Source organism: Thunnus maccoyii, chromosome 13, assembly GCF_910596095.1.
Source record: "Thunnus maccoyii chromosome 13, fThuMac1.1, whole genome shotgun sequence".
Taxonomy (NCBI): domain Eukaryota; kingdom Metazoa; phylum Chordata; class Actinopteri; order Scombriformes; family Scombridae; genus Thunnus; species Thunnus maccoyii.
In genome coordinates this window covers 9,577,404-9,597,641 of record NC_056545.1, presented here as the reverse complement: position 1 = coordinate 9,597,641, position 20,238 = coordinate 9,577,404, and the positions used below count along the sequence as shown (strand labels likewise).

Below are 20,238 nucleotides of genomic sequence, written 5' to 3'. Positions count from 1 at the left end.
GTTGAAGGCTCACATGAAGGCAGCAGATAGCGGACATGTGTCTCTTCATATTTAAGTCATGTTGAGCTCTGATGTTCTCTGCTTTTTCTTTGTGGAGCGAACAAACCTCACCTGATCACCACCGTGGACAGCGCTGCTCAGCGGCTTTTCTCTCTCATTTCTCTCCTAAAATGCTGTAAAATACATCCGAGCTCCACCTAAAACAGTTTCCCAGCTGTCTCACATGTTTGTTCACAGACTCAAAGTAAAAACAACCTTCTGTTGATGATCAGTTTGTAATAAAATGAAGCGATTCTGGTCGCAGCAAACACACTGACGAGGCTCCTGATGCCGTTTAGCCAGACTTCCTGTCAGAGCTGCTCTGTGGCTGTGGACATTTCTTCTCTTATTCCAAAGACTATTTTTAATAGAGATAATCTGCAACACTCTCCTCTGAAGTCGGTTCTATTTATGTGTATCGTACTTTCTATTAATGTTTCACTAATAGAGTTTTAGCGGCACGTAACACTGAACTGTTTCACTTCACATTGTTGTAGCGTTTGCTATCACATATCAGGCAGTAGCAGCTTTAGTAGTGATTGTTTGCTGGCAAGATACTTACTCACAATACACACTAATGCACAAAGATCAGTTTGTTAGGTCGGTTATATGTCGCAGTGTCTGATTTAACTCCTCGCTACGTTCATGGCGCTGTCGCACAACAGAGAGAGAGAGAGGCAGATAAAGACAGAGATATATTTCTAATGTAAGTTTTTAATAGAATAACGGAAAACGTTATAAAGGGCTTCAATTGCCTCATTTAGGTGATAATTAATTATTCCAAGAACAACAAAGTGTTTGGATGTATTAAAATGTTTTATGCAGTTAAGAGCATTACTGTCCAGGCCTGCAGGCACCAGCAGCTAATACTAACAATCCTGTATGAATAAAACTATTAGTCCATTTTAATATTCTCCAACCGCATTGAGTAAAATAAACACATTATGTAATGCAGATGTAAACCAAGGTTTAATCCCATCACTAAAATTAAAACACTAACTTGGAAGTTACTATCACCATTAAACTAATCAATAAGTGTTTTAACACACAGACTGAAAAGCAAGTAACTACTAACCTATAAAACACTGGTATGAAATATACTACATCTATCTTTAACTAGAATCTGACATACAAACATACTGAATGTAAGTTTTTAAATGATGTGTCTGGATGTATCTCAAACATTTATGGTCAAACAAAAAAATAACAATTTACCCTTTTAAAACAACGTGAAAGCACAGAGTGGTTACTGCCAAAGTTGCACAATGCTTAATTAGCTATTTCATAATGTTCAAAAAATACCCCATCACTCAATCATCCATGATCTAAGTTTTTTCCCCAAATTTCATATAAACCTCTTTCTAGGTTTCAAATATAAATAAATAAACAACAAAACAATTGAGTCAGTTTGAAACTTAAAATGTAAACTCTTGGTAAATATGAGAATGAATTGTGGAATTAATCTGATTTATAATAATGTCAAACTCCAAACTGAGGACCACAACATTCGTGCTGGGTTACACACCAAAGTGTGTTAAACCATCAAGACGGTGCAGGTTACAGGCCGACTGCCTCGTGATTGGTGATCTGCTGACAGGATCTGGAAAGTGACCCCTTTTCACTGCTCGGTAAAGGAAGAAAAGACGAGGTGATTGAGGCTATTAAACAGTTAAATGTTGGGAAAAGCCTTGGTCCAGACAACCTGCCCTCTGAGATAATTACAGATATCTGACTATTATGAATACAGACTATAAAATATTTGCAAAAATAATTATGAACAGATTAAATGATATTTAAGATGGAATCATAGACAAAGAACAAACATGTGCAATCATTACTGGCACGTGTGTGGGGCATGTGCACAGGTTGGCAGCCATTGCTTACACGGATGAGGTCAAATCAAGCTGAGATGGATGTTCTATTCCATATAGGCTTCACCCTCTAAGAGTTGTCGCTATTGGGTTTATCTGTCCTGAAGATTTTCTTCACGCCACCATGCCCTGCACAGTTGCCCCTCTCAGGTCCACATCCACAATATATTATACCGGCGTGACCAGAGATCTGTTCCCAAAGAAGTAATGTCTGCAAGAAGTCATGTCTTCAGTTCGTCTGCGCCTCAACTGTCAGATCAGTTACATAATGCCCTCCGACCTCCACCCCCGCTGCAAGATGTGCCTCGGTGCCGAGCATGCAAGCCTAGCACTCACTGCCCGGGCCGCGTGTCATGCCTGCATCCAAAACCTCCCTGGACCTGTTTCAGAATAGAAACAATATGTTGGAAAGAACATGTTAGACATAAAAAACAGCCAACTTAAACCAAACTACAAATATCAGAATACAAACTTTTACCTACATGCCAGGCATTAAAGAAATGGTTTGTTCCTTCTGGACATAACACTATTGAAAAAAGATGCAGGATATCAAAAGAATTGAAGTTGTTTACATGATTTTGAGACGTCATCAGATGCTGCTGAGCAATCAGCCGGTGTTCTGACAATTTATGCAGCCTTGTCAAAAAATGCTATCATAGTGCAAAACCATAGTAGATAATTCCATAAAACTGGCCGAATGACTTAACTAAATATGGTGCACGCCATTATAATCTAATTTATACATTCTGCATCAAAGCCAGTGTGTATATGCAAATATTTACGCACTTACAGATCAAAAAGCAATGCGCAATGAAAAAATGATTTTTAAGATATTGCTCACCATCATCCATAGATTGCATGTGCAGAACCGCTAAGTACCACATCTGGATAGGTATCACATATGGAGGAACATCTACACACCTGGTATTAATCAGCTGTTTCCTGACACCTCTACCTGCTCCTGAAGATGATTTAAAAGTTACACAGAAAGCTTGAAACTACTTGCATATCTCCTTTTTGAGAGGAACTTTTATTTTACATAACAGTGCAACGTCATATATACACTATTATTCTGCAGGTCAATCATTAATAACTGTGTGATATATGTAGAACAAATGCAGCTAATGTTAGATATGAGAGAAACCTCAGAGACACCACCACTCATTACTGCAGCATCTCACACAGTCCTGGCTTCAACATCCCATCCTGACCTTCATCATATCACAAATCACATAACCCTCCTGTCTAAAATGAGCCTGCACACAACCGTGTTCTTCCGTTACAGAAGCAGTAGTGAAGACTTCAACCTGCATAAAACTCAGCCAGAAAACGAACGAAAACTAGCTACTGCTTTTCCCTCAGAGGCTGGAATTTGTGCTGCACAAACGCAATTATTCACGATGTTGAAAAAATATAAAATGCAAAACAAAACTAGCAAAAAACTAAAAAAAAATTACTGAACGACGACGGCTCAGACTCATTAGTACTTAGTACCGCACAGTGTACTGCAGATGGGACGAGAAAGCGACTCCCTTATGTGACGTAATATGACGCGTTGTTGGAAAAAAGCTAGTTTTAAGGGCGCTGCTCAAAATGTTAACTTTTCTGTCTTAATTTCTGCCTTTATGTCTCTTAAACTAATAAAATCATACATTAATCATTCACGGGATAATTTTCATGATACTTTAACTGTAAATCCAGCAAAAAAAAAAAACAACCTGCAAAATGCTGTTTAACAATGAAAATGCATATTGATAGACATGGCTGTCAATGTGCCAGCTAGTCAAGAGGACATTTTTTATTTGTCGTCCCTGGAACTAAACAATATATGAACAAATTGAACAAATAATAAGCAATATTAAGAAATTAATATTAGTTTAAAAATAGCATGTAGCACATTATACTACATTGTCAGCTACTATTTAAAATATTTGACACAAAAATACATAATACAAGACATGCAAAGCAAAAAATTGGGAAATATTAATATTAATATAAATTTAGACACTAACATAAAACATGCAAAAGAGAAGCACGGACATGAAAAGCTCAAACAGTTCATAAGATACGAAAATCACTGTGACTGAATTGAACATCAACTTGTAATAGTCAAACTAAAATAACCATTCATCATATAACAACACTTGCATGACTAAAATCAAACTTTACAAACCATCAGATTAATATTGTCATCAATCACCTTTTAATTTCACTCTAGACTGAAAAATGAGGTGCGCATTTATATTATTATATTATTTGATATTCACAACAAGGTAAAACATTTTCTTACATCACTTCCTGTTTTGTCAATCATGCTGCTCTTCTGTCATGTCTTTATCTCTTACCTGGAAGTGTATTTATCAGAAGTTGACATTTATTGGTTACCTCTTTGCTTTGGGACTTAAGTTGCTGAATTTTGTTTGTGGTATTCTCATTGTGTGCGTAACACAAAATTAGGTGATAAATCATCTTTCTATCCTTCTGTTTGTAGAGTTTGATATAAAGAAGTTGTTAATTACCAATTCTGATAAAAGCAGATGCTGTAAGTTTTTAGTTGCCTTTAAATCACAATGTTTGTGTTAGTTACAGATTTTGAAGTACTTTTATGTATACAGTATATATATAGTGAAGTTATTGGAACTGATTTGCTGTTTTTTTGCCATAATTGCACTAAACTATTATGATGCACAGTGAATGGTGAGGCAAGGAACTGTATGACATGCAGATGTTACCAATGAAGGCTCGGTGTGCATGTTATTTTAATTAGTAAAGTTAAATACCATATTTTTGTTAAATCTACCATAGAGCTAATAGTTGTTATACATCTCAATTTCTCTTTATGCTGTGCACAGTAGTAATGAAAGATAGTTTCTTATAATTGTTATATAATTTGATTTGTACTGGTTGAACTACTCTTTGCTATTTTTCATCACTATGGCTGATAAGTTAAATTAGTGATCATATCCTCAATAACGTGCATAGGAGTATTATTATTTGCTATTGTTTCACATGCTAAAAAGGAGGGAAAAAAATGCCCTTAAAAGGATTTTTGGTTTGTTGCAATGATCAGATGAAGTTAACCCTTTGTTGTGTGTTAAGTCTATGAATGTGCAGACAATGTTAAGCACTTTGTAAACAATGTTTTTACAACTATAAATAAACATATTATTACTATTCTAATATGCAGGATAATCCTGCACAAAACACAATATTTTCTGCTTGACATTACAGCAATGGAAACAACATCTGTATAGTCAATCAGTGTTAAAGATTATGGTCTAAACCAAAGTTAATATTTGTCTTGTCGTAGTTATTGTCTGTTACTCATTCTTGTTGTTTGCATTTTGTCTTTTCTATCTTTCTATATTCTTCAAAGAAAGACGTTTATAGATTTAATATAACAATGTATCACCAACACAAAATATAAAAAAAGTGAGTGAAGGTTAAATGTAGTATCAAAAGTAAAAAGGTTTGTAGAACATTATATTGTTACTGATTAATTCTCTCAGTTTTGATAAAGATCACTTGACAGTTATAAAGCTGTAGTTATTGTATAAACAGTATAATATGTGAGAAACTAATGATGCAGTGAGTTAAGGAGAGATGAGCAGGAGATGCAGTTTAGCAGATGTGGCGTCTCTTAAAAGAGCCTTTTGGTGCTATTTTTGTTGGGCTGCAATTGAGTCACTTGTGGATAATATGTGCTGTTATTTGCTTTCGTGTCCTTGTCACATGGTTGGGATGAACTTTTCTTGCTTACCTTAGTTGTATTCTTCCCCAGTGTTTGGGGGTACAGGTTTAAGTTGGGTTATGATTTCTATGTGGTTTATACATTGCTTTGTATAATGTGTCAATAAAAATAATATAAAAACAAAGTATATCTAAATAGACTTTGAGTTGATTACTAACTGCAGTCACCATTTTTACACATAATAAAATATAAAAAAGTTTGTCACCTAAAATAGCCAATAAGACAACACTACATGGTTTAAACATCAGGATTCTGCTTTTTAGGGAAGTTGGGTGGCTCTTAAAAGAGCCTTTGATCAGGTTCACATGTTCAGACTGATGACAGCTCACTTCTTCTTGGGTGCTGCCTTCTTGGCTTTGGGTTTGGCCACCTTCTTTGCAGGAGCTTTCTTGGCTGCAGGAGCCTTTTTCACCACTTTCTTGGGACTCTTGGCGGCCTTCTTGGGGCTCTTGGCTGCTTTCTTTGCCGCTGCGGGCTTCTTGACCTTCTTGGGGGATTTCTTAGCGGCTGCTGTCTTCTTAGCTGCCGCTGTCTTGGGCTTCTTAGCCGCTGCGGGTTTCTTGGCTGCAGGTTTCTTGGCTTTAGGAGCGGCTTTCTTCTTCACCACTTTCTTCACCGGCTTGGCGGGTTTGGTCTCCTTGGCGAGCTTGAAGGAGCCGGAGGCCCCTGTCCCTTTAGTCTGGGTCAGGGTACCTTTTGTCACCAGCTTAGTGACCGTGGTGTTGATACGTTTGTTAGCTTTCACGACATCAACGCCTTTGGTCGCCAGAATCTTCTTGAGCGCCGCCACCGACAGCCCTTTACGCTCCTTGGACTCCGCCACAGCGCCGATGATCAGCTTGTTGAGGCTGGGTCCGTCCTTCTTAGGCCGGGGAGCGCTCTTCTTCTTCGGGGCTTTCGGCGCGGCTTTAGCCGGGGCCGCTGCTGGTGCTGGTGCTTCTTCTGCCATCTTTGTGTGTGTAGTCTGCTGTTTGTCTCGCGGACAGTCTGTCCGAGCAAAGGGCACGAGGCGGGACTTATAAAGCACATGAGAACCGTGGAGAAGCAACACTCAGAGCCGCTCTGCCTGCCGCCTCAAATCAGATGAAACTTGTGTTTTCTCCTCCACATTATTGGGGTAAAACACACAGAAAACCAACGTTTTAAAACACTTTTGCTATCGCAGCAGTGAGGAAACGTTCCTCCCTTCAGACTGAGCTCATTTTTGGTGTCCAGGACTCATTTATTTCATTCTGGGAGGCTTCAAACCTCGCTGATACACCGTCACTTTGTGCGGCGCGCAGCGAGTTTTCTTCACAAATCGTCTTCAAAAACGTCTTAAAGTGATTTGTATGAAATGTGACAGTGGTCTTCCAGTAAGCAAAGATGTCTGAGGACACAATAAAGCTGAAACCAGTGCAGTGATGTGATTTATTAGTTTTTAATCAGACACGTTTTCAGTGGAGGTAAACACACGGATACTGTCAATGACTCAGGGCGGTTACACAGACTATTACTGATGGATCCGCTAGGAAAGACTTCCACGTCTCCACTAAATGTTAGATTGAACATGAACGGGACTGAAAACACACTTTTATTGTAATCATCAGATTAAAGATTGCGATATAATAACATTTTTGTCTTCTGTGGTACAGGAAGTTGTGATATCAGCTTCAGTTTGTGTAGAAACACTACAGCAGCCTGTTGCTGCCAACGTGTCATTTTACATTAAACCTTTCTTGTTATAGCAATATATCATGATATCTTGTTAAGTAAACGTATATGAGAATAAATGAAATTTGCCTTGAGAGGAGGTCTCACAGCCAATGAAAGGTCAATAAAAAGTTTTTGAAATCACCAAAACATGCACACATGTATTCAATAGCCAAATTCTGTCAAGTCAGGTCTCAGTTGTATGATTAATCAATGATGTTATATATCATATTTTTACATTTAATGTTTACCTGTATAAGGATAAGTATATAGCATGAACTAACACCACAGACCACTAGATGAGCCTTTAAAATACATAAAAAGTCTCCACTAAATGTTAGATTGAACATGAACAGGACTGAAAACACAATTCAACAGTTAATAATACTCTTTTTAAAGGTTACATTTATTGTTCTGATGTACAGGGACATAACTTGATATCACTGTAATAAGCTTCAGTGTGTCTGCAACATGATGTGATCAGTTCCTCCCTGGAGTAAATCTGATTAATAACATTTTTATTTGATATTTAAATGTGATTTAAATGATTTAAAACATTTTCTTATTAATTCAGGCCTTTTAGCTGCACTTAGGACACAGAGGTCATGTCCTGTGTTTGTATTGTATTTGTATTTTCTTTCTCTGGGAACCTGAAGTCTTATAAGATTATATCTTGTAATTTAAGTTACACATAATCAATTTCTTAAAAGGCAGGTGTCAATTTTTTTAGACGCTGTGTCATTAAATTTTACTTTTTTTTTTTATTAAACTTGGGAAAATGGCCTCTTGATCCATGATCGTGGATCATATCCATCATCGTGGATTTCCGCAGGTTTAAGCCCCCTCTGGAGCCAGTGAAAATCTGTGGGGTGGACATTGAAGTGGTGCACACCTACAAATATCTAGGGGTCCTTGTGGGTGACAAGCTGGACTGGTCCCCTAACACCGACGCCCTCTACAGGAAGGGGCAGAGCCACCTGTTCTTCCTGCGGACACTGAGGGCCATTGATGTGTGTGTGGAAATGATGACCATGTTCTACCACGCGGTGGTGGCCTTACAGACAGTAACACCAAGCAATTAGACAAGCTGGTCAAAAAAGCGGGCACAGCCTCCTGGAGCGACAGAGGAGTAGCTGTAGCAGTCGGCTCCTCTCATTGTGCTGCAGAACGGAGCGTTCCAGGAGATTGTCCGTCCCCACAGCAATAAGACTGTTCAATTCATCCTGAATCAACTGAATAGTTTTTTGTTTTTTATATTTGATTTTGATGAGCTCTTGACAATTTGAATTTCCCTTCGGGGATCAATAAAGTTATATCTATCTATCTATCTATCTAACCACAGGTGATAAATAAGTAAATGATGTTCATTTTTTGTAACAGTAAAGTCTTGAAACATGACACCTAAAGAAAATGTCTTGAGTGAAATCAAAGTTGGTGTTCAGAAAACATGTGATGCCTCCATTATAGCGCTTAAGTCTTTGTAACTGAAGTTATTATTTCATGCACTGCATCAACGCTCCAATTGTCAACAAAAGCGGACAAACTTCTGATTTATGATTAAGTGAAAGCAGTCTTTTAACAACACTGATGCTTTCATAGCCTTTATGACCATTTGGTGCAATATTCCGTATTCTGGTATAAATAACTGCATTTATATTTATCAGAGTCTAAAGAGAAAAGACAGGAGGCTCTTTTTATTCTTCAAATGACACTTAAACTGAAAAAGTCAAACACATATTCAGAGAATAATAATAATGATAATAAAATAATTAAAGCATCAAATGATAATGAACAAATTGATTGTATTTATATTTGTATACGATCAGTCAGTTTGTCAGTCTTTTATTTACTTCTTTTTTGACTTTTTGCCATGTTGTCTGACTCTTTACATGTGAACTGATGTCCCCTCAGTGGCTCTTTAAGTGCAGAAAATATGAGTTTGTACTTAATATAATAATATAATTATAATATATATAATAAATATATAATAATATAATATTTATATATGACAGTGACTTGTATTAATGATGAAACTCAGGTTCAACCGGGTTCAACATCCATTCAAATGTTTCTATATAATCCAAAATCACAAATCAGTTCTGGATGGCCTCATATTCTGTACAGCAATAACATGATAAAAACAAACAGAATTACAACACACAACATTAATTTGATCATTTGGGTGGGCTGTGGCATAAAAAATCCAATTCCAGGCACTCAAGATAAAAAGCCTTTAATAAATATGGGCTAATACATTAAAAATACACCAACACATATTGGCACATTTGCCTTCAGGGTTTCTTGACACACAATGAACCCAAAACATTAAGTAGTAACTCCACTCGTATGTTGAGGTTAACTCAGAATGTGATGCAGCATATTTAGACCACTAGAAACAAAATCCTGAATACACAACATGGAGACATCCAAGTCATAAAATGTGTCAACATGAAGGCACAAGAACAACTACATAGAAATAACCAACTGATTAAATATAGAGCAGTTCACAAGGACCACACCTTCCACCTGATATCTATTAACAAAACTACTATCAGAATCTAATCTAAATAGAGTAAATATCTAGAATAATCAAACAATACTAATAATTATCAACAATAATCAAACTCAATAATAATAAGCAATAAAACAATAATCAAACTCATAAATAACGCCTACGACATCGTTCAAGGGATAGTTGAAATATTGCGGAACTGCCCTTTAAGTCACCGTTCCTCGTTAGTATAGTGGACAGTATCTCCGCCTGTCACCCGTTAATGTTAATGTGTATGTGACCTGATTCTATCGTTTTTGCACACACACAACCGACTAAAAAACATTAAAAACACTTACTTTGAGCTCTCTGCGCAGCTGGCAATGGCAGTGGAGGTTGAGGGGGCACTGCAGACCTCTCAGGAGAACATAAAAGTGTCTCTGACAATACATAGAAAGAAAGAATGTAATAAGGCACTCTGTATCTAGTCTGCAGTCCATGAAATTCAGAAAGCTGTACACTGAAGTACTGGCTATTTTTTGTCTTAAAACTGCACACCAGTCTTCAGTTAGCAATTGTCTTTAAAAGGAGGTTAACATAATCCTGTATCTGATTTACAACAATTGAACAGACTTTAAAGGATTTACAACAACAGGTATGATGCACACTAAATAGATATTTTCGTGATGCAAATACAGTTAAAATGATACATACCCGGTACCGTTGTTTCTGTGGGTAGGGAACCTGCTGTTTCTGGCATGAGAAACATCAGTTGCTGGGGAAGGGGCACAGGTCTTTTAATAGACGGCAGCGCTGGGGCTGCAAGGAGGGAAGCGGATAAAAAAAGTTATCAGTTAAATGTTTTACAAAAATAACCAGAGTGAATACAACAGAAAGGTTTAAGTGGATTAACAGAAATATGATGCATTTACCATCTACTTCTGAACTCTTCAGTTCAGTTGGTGTGGACAGTGTAGCAGATGGTACTACAACAGAAAAAGTCTTGTCAGTTATTTATATTTTGGGAATATACAAAAACTGGTGTTAGTAAAGGCAAAACAGAATCCATTTGTTACTTCACCTGCTCATCTCAGTCTTATAGTGAAACAATACCTATGCAAATTTTTAGAACTGTGCGTTGTACTGTGTCTAATATATGAAAATTGTATTTCATTCATACACATGCATTTATTTTTTAAGGGATTAGTAGTCAGTTGTCACATACAGTCATTACAATTTAGCCTAGGCAGGGGAAGCAACATGGCACACTGTAAACACATGCAAGTGTTAGTAACCAAAGCAGTTTGAAGTTGTCACCCCCACCCCAATTTCATCCATATAAGAAAATAAAGACTGATACTTACCCTCATCAAGATGGGTATCAATTCATAGTCACTAGGACAATAAGTAGAACACCAAACACAAACATGACGAGAACACGACCAGAACGTGGTCAACATGAGAAGGAACGGTTTAAATCATGCTTCAGTTTGGGATAACAATTCATGGTCCCAGAGTTGTCCGTTGATGCAGGACGTTTTTGGTTAAGAACCTCTTTCTGGTCCTGAAGTCTGTCGTCGCCTGGCAGTTGATGATGTGAGTGCAGCAGCAACAGCTGTAAGACATAAAAGAATAATAATAAAGTAGAGACTGAGTATAAAGTACATTTAAGAGCATGCAAGCTGAACTGTAAATTTTTTTTTTGGAATGACAATAAGGAAAACCAATGTTTACTCACAGCTCTGAGGTTGTTTGGAAGGTGAGATACTCAGCATCGCTCTCTCCAGCTCTTCATCTTCATCCCTCACTGTGATGCAAACAGACAAGAATTATAATGTTCTAAAATATGTCTTCACTGTACATAAGCTAGTATGAATAAAATCACCACTGAAATGATTTAACTTTTTCCCCATTGGTGTACTTAAAAAACTTTGGCTACCATGACAACATGTATACCTTTTTGACTAAAAAAAAGGAAAACAAGACCCACCCATGGCTTCAGCAGGAGCACGTGAGGTTGGTGTCGTCAGAGGAGGGTCAGAGGCAGGATGCTGCTTCTTTTGCAGGTATCGCTGCAACTTGTGCATCTTAGTCCCTGGAGCACAGCCTTTCTTCAGTATAAAGGCTGCATAGCCATCATCCCTGCTGTCCCAAATCTCTCGCCAGGTGTTGCTGGCGCGAGAGCCAAAACCAACCAGCTGGTCATCCTCTGATGCTGCTGCTGCTGTCGCAACCGGCTTTTTGGAGTCATAGCTGAGGAGAGACTGGATTTCTTTAAAGCTGAGGGCATAGCTCACGAATGACAATGATTCTTCCATCTCCTTTTACACTCATCCTCTAAATAAGTGGAGAAAATGTGATATTCTGTATGATAATTATACCTCATTACCTCAATTAAGAAACTTTTATAGGTATGTAACGTTAGCGCTATTAAGGGAACACGTAATAAACATAAGCTATATTATATATTGAATTTCACATGATTATAATTAACAAGAAGAACAATAATTTACATTAACAATAAAGTGCATCCAGTGCCAAAGTGCAATAAAGTGCAAAAAGGTCCAGTAATCTTATATAAAGTGCTGTCTGATCATAAGCTCAGTATGTTCCAGGGGAGGTGCTGAGATTTGTCCATAGTTCTCCTCCGGAGGTCAGTATCTGTTTAAATACGGTGTCACTGTCGATTACAGTCTGTTGTATTATCATGGCACATCGTGTTTTCCACAAATTAGAACATACAATACAAATAATTAACTGTATCGGTTTTGTATGTTTAGATGGCAGTTTATCATCAATAATACAATACATAACCGATTTATAGCATAAATTAAAGGTTACACCAACAGTTTTTAGTTTATCCCAGACTTCCTGAGTTCTGTAACAGTCCAATAATAGATGCTGCTGTGTCTCATCCTCATTGCAAAAGATCATAGGACATTTTTTAGTGGTCACACAACAACCCCAAGACACAACAACTCTAACAGGAAGTCTGCCCACAGACATCAACCACCGGACATCTCTAATGCTCTCTGACAGGTTCCTATTATTGAGATTTTTTATAACCTCTGTGTTCTCATTAGTGTTCAAATTGTATAATTTATGTACCCACCATATTTAAAATCATGTATTTTATTATGAATCATTTTACTGGGTAAATGACTGAAATCTTGTCATAAATATAAACCATGGATGTATAAAGAGAACTGGATACAGCGTCGGAGGCGGGGCCCCGTTCATTCCTATGAAAATTGCTCAGTGGCGCATGAAGCAATAAAAAATTGACTTCCTGGTATGAAAGTACCCGGATCTTCCGCATTGTGCGGGCCATAGATCGTGCGCACTAGTGACTTTCGCAGGTCGAGTCGGCTACTTCCGGTTTAGCCCTCCGGCTAACTTGAATGGGGATAAAACAATTCAATTATGCGGCTCTTCTAGGCTTTTGAAATGTGATCGGACCGAACAGGATTTAATTCTGATAGTGAGACAAGTCATTTCGCGGGGGTTGTGACGCTCAGAAAAATATATCCGCTGATTTACAGACGTCTCTTTCACAATGTAAGTCTATGGGAAAAAAGTCTTTTTGGGCCAGTGTGCGTCATGTGACGTTGTAATTACACGGTTTGGCCGCTATGTCAAATTTGCTCCAAAGCCTGGCGCTCTTCCTGGATCCAGTTCTCTTTATATATCCATGATATTAACGTGTTTCCTTTGTTTTCTTCTTTCTTCCGGAGCCGTTAGTCAGCTGATATGGGGGCGGGGTTTACTTTGAATTTCTTGTCCAATAGTAGATGAGCTGAGCGCGCGCTCCTCCCGGCCTGGACCAATGAGCGACGCCGTGGCTCCGGCAGCTCCTTTATAAAGACGCAGCTCGCAGGGATTCGATATTCATTGTGTTTCTGCTGAAACAGAAGAATAACAGCGAAAAATGGCAAGAACCAAGCAGACCGCTCGTAAGTCCACCGGAGGCAAAGCCCCCAGGAAGCAGCTGGCCACCAAGGCTGCCCGTAAGAGCGCCCCGGCCACCGGCGGCGTGAAGAAGCCTCACCGTTACAGGCCCGGTACCGTGGCTCTGAGAGAGATCCGTCGTTACCAGAAATCCACCGAGCTGCTGATCCGCAAGCTGCCCTTCCAGCGCCTGGTGAGGGAGATCGCTCAGGACTTCAAGACCGACCTGCGCTTCCAGAGCTCCGCTGTCATGGCTCTGCAGGAGGCCAGCGAGGCTTACCTGGTCGGCCTGTTCGAGGACACCAACCTGTGCGCCATCCACGCCAAGAGGGTCACCATCATGCCCAAAGACATCCAGCTGGCCCGCCGCATCCGCGGAGAGAGAGCTTAAACTGCCCTCTGCTCCATAAACACAACGGCTCTTTTAAGAGCCATATCACCCTCTGATAGAGCAACACGTCCTATTAGCTTATTTTATATTTGTATATCATGTTGTTGTATGACAGTGAGAATACATTTGTATGTAATACTTTTCTGAAGTGAATCCATTCAAAGTGTAATGTTTCAAATTCGTCCATTATCTATACTTATTATCATCAAGTGTAGATAATATCAGCATTACTGTTCCTTCAGCTGTAGGTGTGCATCTGTTCATTTACTAGAATTACTGTTGCCCAGTAGTATCTCATGTTAACTATTTCTTTATACACTTTGTTCATATGATCCCAGTTAGAATATGTTTTAAGCATGTAGTGTTTCATAAGATACACTAATTGATAAGACTGACTTTTATGTACTTATGTTAAAGATAAATAATTATTTGCATGACCTCAGTTTGGCAGGAGAGGGAGCTCCTTTATTAGGTGGTTATGAGGTGGTTAAAAAAATGGTGACTGCAGTTAACATGGTCTAAATTGAGCATCATCAAATACAGAAAATCACTCAGGGTGACATTGAACTGTAAATATATTATGATAATAACATTATGATTTATTATTACTACTGCTGTTCCCCTTCCATTACATCCTAGTTAATGTTTAATCAGATATCCTGGTAAAATACATGATTTGGAAAATCAAAAAGATTTCCTCTCAACATGTTTATTGTGACTGGTAAAAGGTGTAAAATGACACAATGATATGAATGAGAATAGAAAGGAGGGCAGTTTTTGGCTTTTTGGGGCTTGTCAGCAAATCTTCAGGTTGATAATTATTATTTGTTATAATTATTAACTAGTATAATTAGTTTCAAAATGGTGTCTAAATTTCATTCAGGCTAATGTATAGACTAGCCATTCTTATATTATAAGAATGATTTCTACACCTAATGACTAGATCATATTCTATTAAATGTTTATTTCTGATTCTGTTGGTAACACAACTGTCAACCATTTGAACAAGCATCTTTGTTACTGAGAAAACAAAAACAAACAAAGAAATACCAACTGCTGATAACAATAAATATTAATACAAAATATAAACAAATCGTACACAGTAAAAAACAGTTAACGTACATATTTTTAAATAAAAAAAAAATCTGGATACTTGCCTGATCTTATTCATTTGATTATTTTACTGTGTACTAGTGCACGTGGTCCAACAATGGTCCACTCTTAAGTGTAGTTTTGTCTCAGTTTTTATTCCCTTTCTTGTTTCTTAAGTTTTGTTTTCTATTTTTTGCATTGTTCCAAACATTTCTCTGATCACTAACATCCACAGGAAGGAATAAGACACAATAATGGTGAAATAATAACTGTTTGGCATGTTTGATTTCACAGACTGCTCCTCTTGCTTTGAAAACTCACAAATTGTAATTCTCTAGATGCATTTTCTAGCTGACAGAAGCTGCCGTCTTGACAGCCTGATACGACCTGATTAATACACTTTACATCTTGCATCTTTGTCATAAAGTCTTCACATTATTTGACTCTGCAGGTCTGCTGTGACTGTATGCTCAGTCTCAACCAAACATCACTTTCTATAGTATCGTGATTTTATTATATATTTTTAGATGTGTATTAAACATGTAAACTGACATTTGTAAGCGAACAGTTGCTGCTTATATGAAGATATTTTAGCCTGTAAATCAAATTATTGAGGCAGAAATTAAACTCACAATCACTTAGCCTCCATTTATTTGTTGTATATTTTTTGCGTTGTAAAGATCAACGTAGATTATTTAGATTCTTTGTCAGGTCGCCTGCAACAGTATTTAATTCAATGGACTCCTGTGAGTCTTTTCACCATAGACTGTATATAAAGATCTTATTGCCCATATTGACACACGCAAAATTGCGCAAATATAACCTAAAATCTGCTCCAGATTAATTTTGCAGAGCATTTAAATACAGTAGCAAAACCAGTGTTACCACTACACTAAAACCGTATACCAGTAAATGAAGGCTACAAATACATGAGCATGACATGTTAAGACTTGTTTTATTGGGCTCCACATGGCTGCATCAAAAGAGTCCTCTCCATTACAATGTGACATGATATGACACTATCAATAAAAACAAGGATAATTTATATAAAATTCAAACAAACATTGATCATAACATAGTTATCTTAATATACGAAATACTCAACATTGGAGAAAACTAATCACACATCATTAAGGATTAAAGCTCTCTGGTGAAGGTGTGGGTGGTCCTGAAAAGGACCTTTGAGTTGATGGTACAGACAGCGGGTTTACTTGGAGCTGGTGTACTTGGTGACGGCCTTGGTGCCCTCAGACACGGCGTGTTTGGCCAGCTCACCGGGCAGCAGCAGACGGACGGCGGTCTGGATCTCCCTGGAGGTGATGGTGGAGCGCTTGTTGTAGTGAGCAAGGCGGGAAGCCTCACCGGCGATGCGCTCAAAGATGTCCCCCACAAAGGAGTTCATGATGCCCATAGCCTTGGAGGAGATGCCGGTGTCGGGGTGGACCTGCTTCAGCACCTTGTACACGTAGATGGCATAGCTCTCCTTGCGGGTCTTTCTCTTCTTCTTGCCGGTCTTGGTGGCTTTAGACACGGCCTTCTTGGAGCCTTTCTTCGGGGCTTTGACTGGATCAGGCATGGTTGGTCGTTAGATTTCCTCAAACGAATAACAACTACGCGTCCAAACGGCTTGTATATATCCATCTGATGTAAATTTAACTGCGCCGTTGCTCGCACAGGATTGGTTGACTTCCTGTTAGCTAGACTGAGCATGCGCAACACAAAACACCTTCCCAACCTTTGAAGAACAATCTGACCGCCTTTTTTCTTACAGAGCTACCTCATCTGAGGAGCATCCACTGATACGAGTAACATAATTTCAATTTTCCCTGAAACATTTAGCCTAATATATATTATCAAGTGTTTAAAAGACACTTTAGCCACATTCCAGATTATTAAATAATGAATTCACAATCAGAATATCAACAAATATTCAAATAACAAATAAATAATATAAACACATTCTGCCAGTAGAAAGAGAAAGATTTTCATCTGGTTGACCTGCAGCTCTTTCCAGAAGGTAAGTGGTTGAACAGAACATTGAAAGTGCCTTCCTAAATTATTAGATAAAGCAAATGTTATTGTGATATAGAAAAGAGGAATTTTTCACAACCTGGCCAACCCAGAAATTACTTACAGCTATTAATTAATTACAGCTTTTAAATTATGCATAAAGCATTAGTAAATTATTTAATAATTAATGCTCATAAACTGTGCCATATGTGTGTGTGTATATATATATATATATATATATATATATATATATATGTGTGTGTGTGTGTGTGTGTGTGTCTTCTAGCCCCATTCTCTAAATTAAAGTAAATGCACTGGTAATTCAACACCATTTTGAGGTACTCTTCAATATTTTCCTTTTATGCTACTATTGTGTTCATCATGTGAAAACATGTATATCAGGTTATTCACTAACAATAAATTTGTGAAATACAATTCATTGACTCAACTTGTGGTTCTCTGCTTGTGAAAGAAGAAGCAAAGACTATCAAAAAGTTAAAAAAAAAACAAAAAACGTGTAGAACTTCTTTGTATTCTCACTAATGATCTCACAATCATTTTGAGATAGGAGGGTGTTTTCACAACCTGGTCACTTAAAAGTTAAGCTCATTAATAGTTTTTAATCATGTGCACTAGAAAATAATTTATTAAGCCCTTAATTGCTTATAAACCGAATCATCTTCATGAGTTGGAGCATGAACACAAGTTGCAGGAAACGTTTGAGTCATTATATACAAAAGCTACGTATATGTTGATGAAAAGTACATTACAGTTCTTAGTAAGTTGTAAAAGGGCAGCTCTTGGAGAAGGTGGGTGGCTCTGTCTATTTTGACAAAAGAAACTCAAACTTAGTAAAGTTGAATCATTCAGAATAAAAACAACGATGATCAATGATTGGTCATTAAATACACACATTCACAGCTCATTCACATCTCTGTCTGGCTGATGATTGATCTATTGAATGTGCTGCTACTCTGTTCCACCCACTGAACAGTCGATCCAGAGACACAACACATTACAGTAAACCCACATTACAATTAGTAAAACAACTGGAACACATATGAGCTCAGATGAACAGCTCTGCTTTAAGAAAATAACCCACTTTTATGGTTGTCTACAATCATTTAAGCTGTATTATATAATATGAGACGATGATATGAGATATGAGTGTCACATTCAGCTTTTGTTCGTGAAAAACAAGAACAACATAAAACTAAAGGTGAGGGTCAAAAAGGAAGAGATCAGCCTGCTTTGGGAAAAACTGTGTGGGCGGAGCTGCTGAGTTTGGCGCCGCCCAGCAAAGGTCGCGCCGCCTGTCCTCTTTCACGTCCGCAGACACGCTTTAAATAAAGATACTCACACCAACCGTGTCATTCACTTTTTTGAGACTAGATCAGTAAAAATGAGTGGAAGAGGCAAGGGAGGCAAAGGACTCGGTAAAGGAGGCGCCAAGCGTCACCGTAAAGTTCTCCGTGATAACATCCAGGGAATCACCAAACCCGCCATCCGCCGTCTGGCTCGCCGCGGCGGAGTCAAGCGTATCTCCGGTCTGATCTACGAGGAGACTCGCGGTGTGCTGAAGGTGTTCCTGGAGAACGTGATCCGTGATGCCGTCACCTACACCGAGCACGCCAAGAGGAAGACCGTGACCGCCATGGACGTGGTTTACGCACTGAAGAGGCAGGGCCGCACCCTGTACGGCTTCGGAGGTTAAACCTGATCCTGATCCACTGAGACCAGAACACAAAGGCTCTTTTAAGAGCCGCCACCTCCTCTAAGAGCTGTCCTGATATTATTTAATGTGGTGAATAACTTGCAACTCTCTGTATGCAAAGTCAAGAGTTGTCTCTATAAATTGTGCCATAATTATATATATATAAAATGTTTGTTTTATACAGGATAGCTGCAGAGAATTTAACTCCTTTTTAAAAGGCGATTATTAAATGTTAAGGCTAAACAAAATAAATTTCATAAAACTCCATCAATCTATTAACTTCCTGCCAGGAAGTAATGACAAAAACGTGAAATTAAAACTATATTAATGTGCATGGTATGTGGTATTAAAATGCTTTGAAGCTGTAGAAATAAGTGAGACCGGTACAACGGTGAATTGTGGTCCAGGAAGCTTCGGTTGGCACCTGCAGCTTCACTTCTGCCACTTATCTGGGTATGGTTTTAAACTTATAGACCTGCAATAAAGCATATTTTTCAAGCTCAGGCACTTTTTTTTTTTTTTTACACTACAGCCTGTGATGGGGTGGAAAGATTAGACAGAAATAGATGGATAGAAGATAGAGGTAATATGGCCAAAATTCTCTGTGGTCAAAGCTAACACCACACTTAGCATGCAGCCAAATTCAAACAAAAAGTTTTAAAAATGTTTTACATATTTTTACAATTTCATTAAAAAATTAAAATTAAAAAATGCTGTTTTTTGAGTGACAGGGTGGATATATTATGCTTGACGGAGAAGGTTTTGAAAGAAAAACTTACCAGAAAAAGGTTCTAAAAGAAAATCAAAAGTCATCAGCATTTGAATTTGTCTTCTTCAAACTCTTAAATGATTATAAAATTTTCCTTGAGTATGTTACTTAAAGGAACAGTACAGTACTTTAGTACAGAAATACACTAGTGCGACAGGGTTCAACATGAAACTTATGGACACAAAAATGGCTATAGCTTTACAGAAAAACAGTTAAAAATAATATTGGCAAATAATATTGAAAAATATTATTATTCCAGAAAAAAACTTTATACAGTCATCTGCTCCACGCACAGTAGATAAGTAGATAATTCTACTTCTACACTGCTTATGGTGCTTGTGAACTCTGGTGGTCCACTGGGGCATTGACAGCTGTTAGACGATGAAGACTATATGATAATAGAACCAAAGTTCTCATTTCTGACATTATTTAGATAAATTAAGTATACTAATATATTATACTAATTGAAT

At 37.9% G+C, this 20,238-nt stretch overlaps 5 protein-coding genes and 1 long non-coding RNA gene across 6 annotated transcripts; 2 read left to right on the top strand and 4 right to left on the bottom strand.

Moving 5' to 3' along the window:
- Nucleotides 1–735: 735 nt before the first annotated feature.
- On the bottom strand, nt 736–3,086 carry LOC121910798. Its single transcript, XR_006099733.1, has 2 exons — nt 2,393–3,086; nt 736–2,290 (listed from the first exon to the last, which is right to left on the bottom strand). It is a non-coding gene; the product is annotated as an uncharacterized LOC121910798 (long non-coding RNA).
- Nucleotides 3,087–5,938: 2,852 nt separating this feature from the next.
- Nucleotides 5,939–7,023, bottom strand: LOC121910780 (histone H1-like). The gene has a single exon (XM_042432102.1). It carries the CDS (start codon nt 6,608–6,610, stop codon nt 5,987–5,989), a length of 624 nt encoding a protein of 207 aa, XP_042288036.1. The 5' UTR covers nt 6,611–7,023; the 3' UTR covers nt 5,939–5,986.
- Nucleotides 7,024–10,189: 3,166 nt separating this feature from the next.
- On the bottom strand, nt 10,190–12,177 carry LOC121910511. The gene is made up of 6 exons (XM_042431746.1): nt 11,835–12,177; nt 11,583–11,651; nt 11,397–11,459; nt 10,777–10,830; nt 10,559–10,663; nt 10,190–10,284 (listed from the first exon to the last, which is right to left on the bottom strand). The coding sequence occupies exons 1-6, from the start codon at nt 12,160–12,162 to the stop codon at nt 10,190–10,192; spliced, it is 714 nt and encodes a 237-aa protein (XP_042287680.1). The 5' UTR covers nt 12,163–12,177.
- A 1,553-nt stretch (nt 12,178–13,730) lies between these two features.
- Nucleotides 13,731–14,340, top strand: LOC121910783 (histone H3). The gene has a single exon (XM_042432106.1). The coding sequence runs from the start codon at nt 13,773–13,775 to the stop codon at nt 14,181–14,183; it is 411 nt and encodes a 136-aa protein (XP_042288040.1). The 5' UTR covers nt 13,731–13,772; the 3' UTR covers nt 14,184–14,340.
- A 1,871-nt stretch (nt 14,341–16,211) lies between these two features.
- On the bottom strand, nt 16,212–16,865 carry LOC121910790 (histone H2B 3-like). Its single transcript, XM_042432113.1, has one exon. The coding sequence runs from the start codon at nt 16,849–16,851 to the stop codon at nt 16,483–16,485; it is 369 nt and encodes a 122-aa protein (XP_042288047.1). The 5' UTR covers nt 16,852–16,865; the 3' UTR covers nt 16,212–16,482.
- Nucleotides 16,866–18,673: 1,808 nt separating this feature from the next.
- LOC121910796 (histone H4) lies at nt 18,674–19,053 on the top strand. Its single transcript, XM_042432118.1, has one exon. It carries the CDS (start codon nt 18,688–18,690, stop codon nt 18,997–18,999), a length of 312 nt encoding a protein of 103 aa, XP_042288052.1. The 5' UTR covers nt 18,674–18,687; the 3' UTR covers nt 19,000–19,053.
- Nucleotides 19,054–20,238: the final 1,185 nt, after the last annotated feature.

What these genes read in the sequence shown, in the direction of transcription:
- LOC121910780 (XM_042432102.1), bottom strand. Translation starts at nt 6,610, where the DNA reads ATGGCAGAAGAAGCACCAGCACCAGCAGCGGCCCCGGCTAAAGCCGCG.
- LOC121910796 (XM_042432118.1), top strand. Translation starts at nt 18,688, where the DNA reads ATGAGTGGAAGAGGCAAGGGAGGCAAAGGACTCGGTAAAGGAGGCGCC.
- LOC121910783 (XM_042432106.1), top strand. Translation starts at nt 13,773, where the DNA reads ATGGCAAGAACCAAGCAGACCGCTCGTAAGTCCACCGGAGGCAAAGCC.
- LOC121910790 (XM_042432113.1), bottom strand. Translation starts at nt 16,851, where the DNA reads ATGCCTGATCCAGTCAAAGCCCCGAAGAAAGGCTCCAAGAAGGCCGTG.
- LOC121910511 (XM_042431746.1), bottom strand. Translation starts at nt 12,162, where the DNA reads ATGGAAGAATCATTGTCATTCGTGAGCTATGCCCTCAGCTTTAAAGAA. An exon ending in TTCCAAACAACCTCAGAGCT is followed by an intron (nt 11,460 to 11,582) that starts GTGAGTAAACAT and finishes TATGTCTTACAG; the next exon opens with CTGTTGCTGCTGCACTCACA. An exon ending in CACAGAAACAACGGTACCGG is followed by an intron (nt 10,285 to 10,558) that starts GTATGTATCATT and finishes ATGTATTGTCAG; the next exon opens with AGACACTTTTATGTTCTCCT.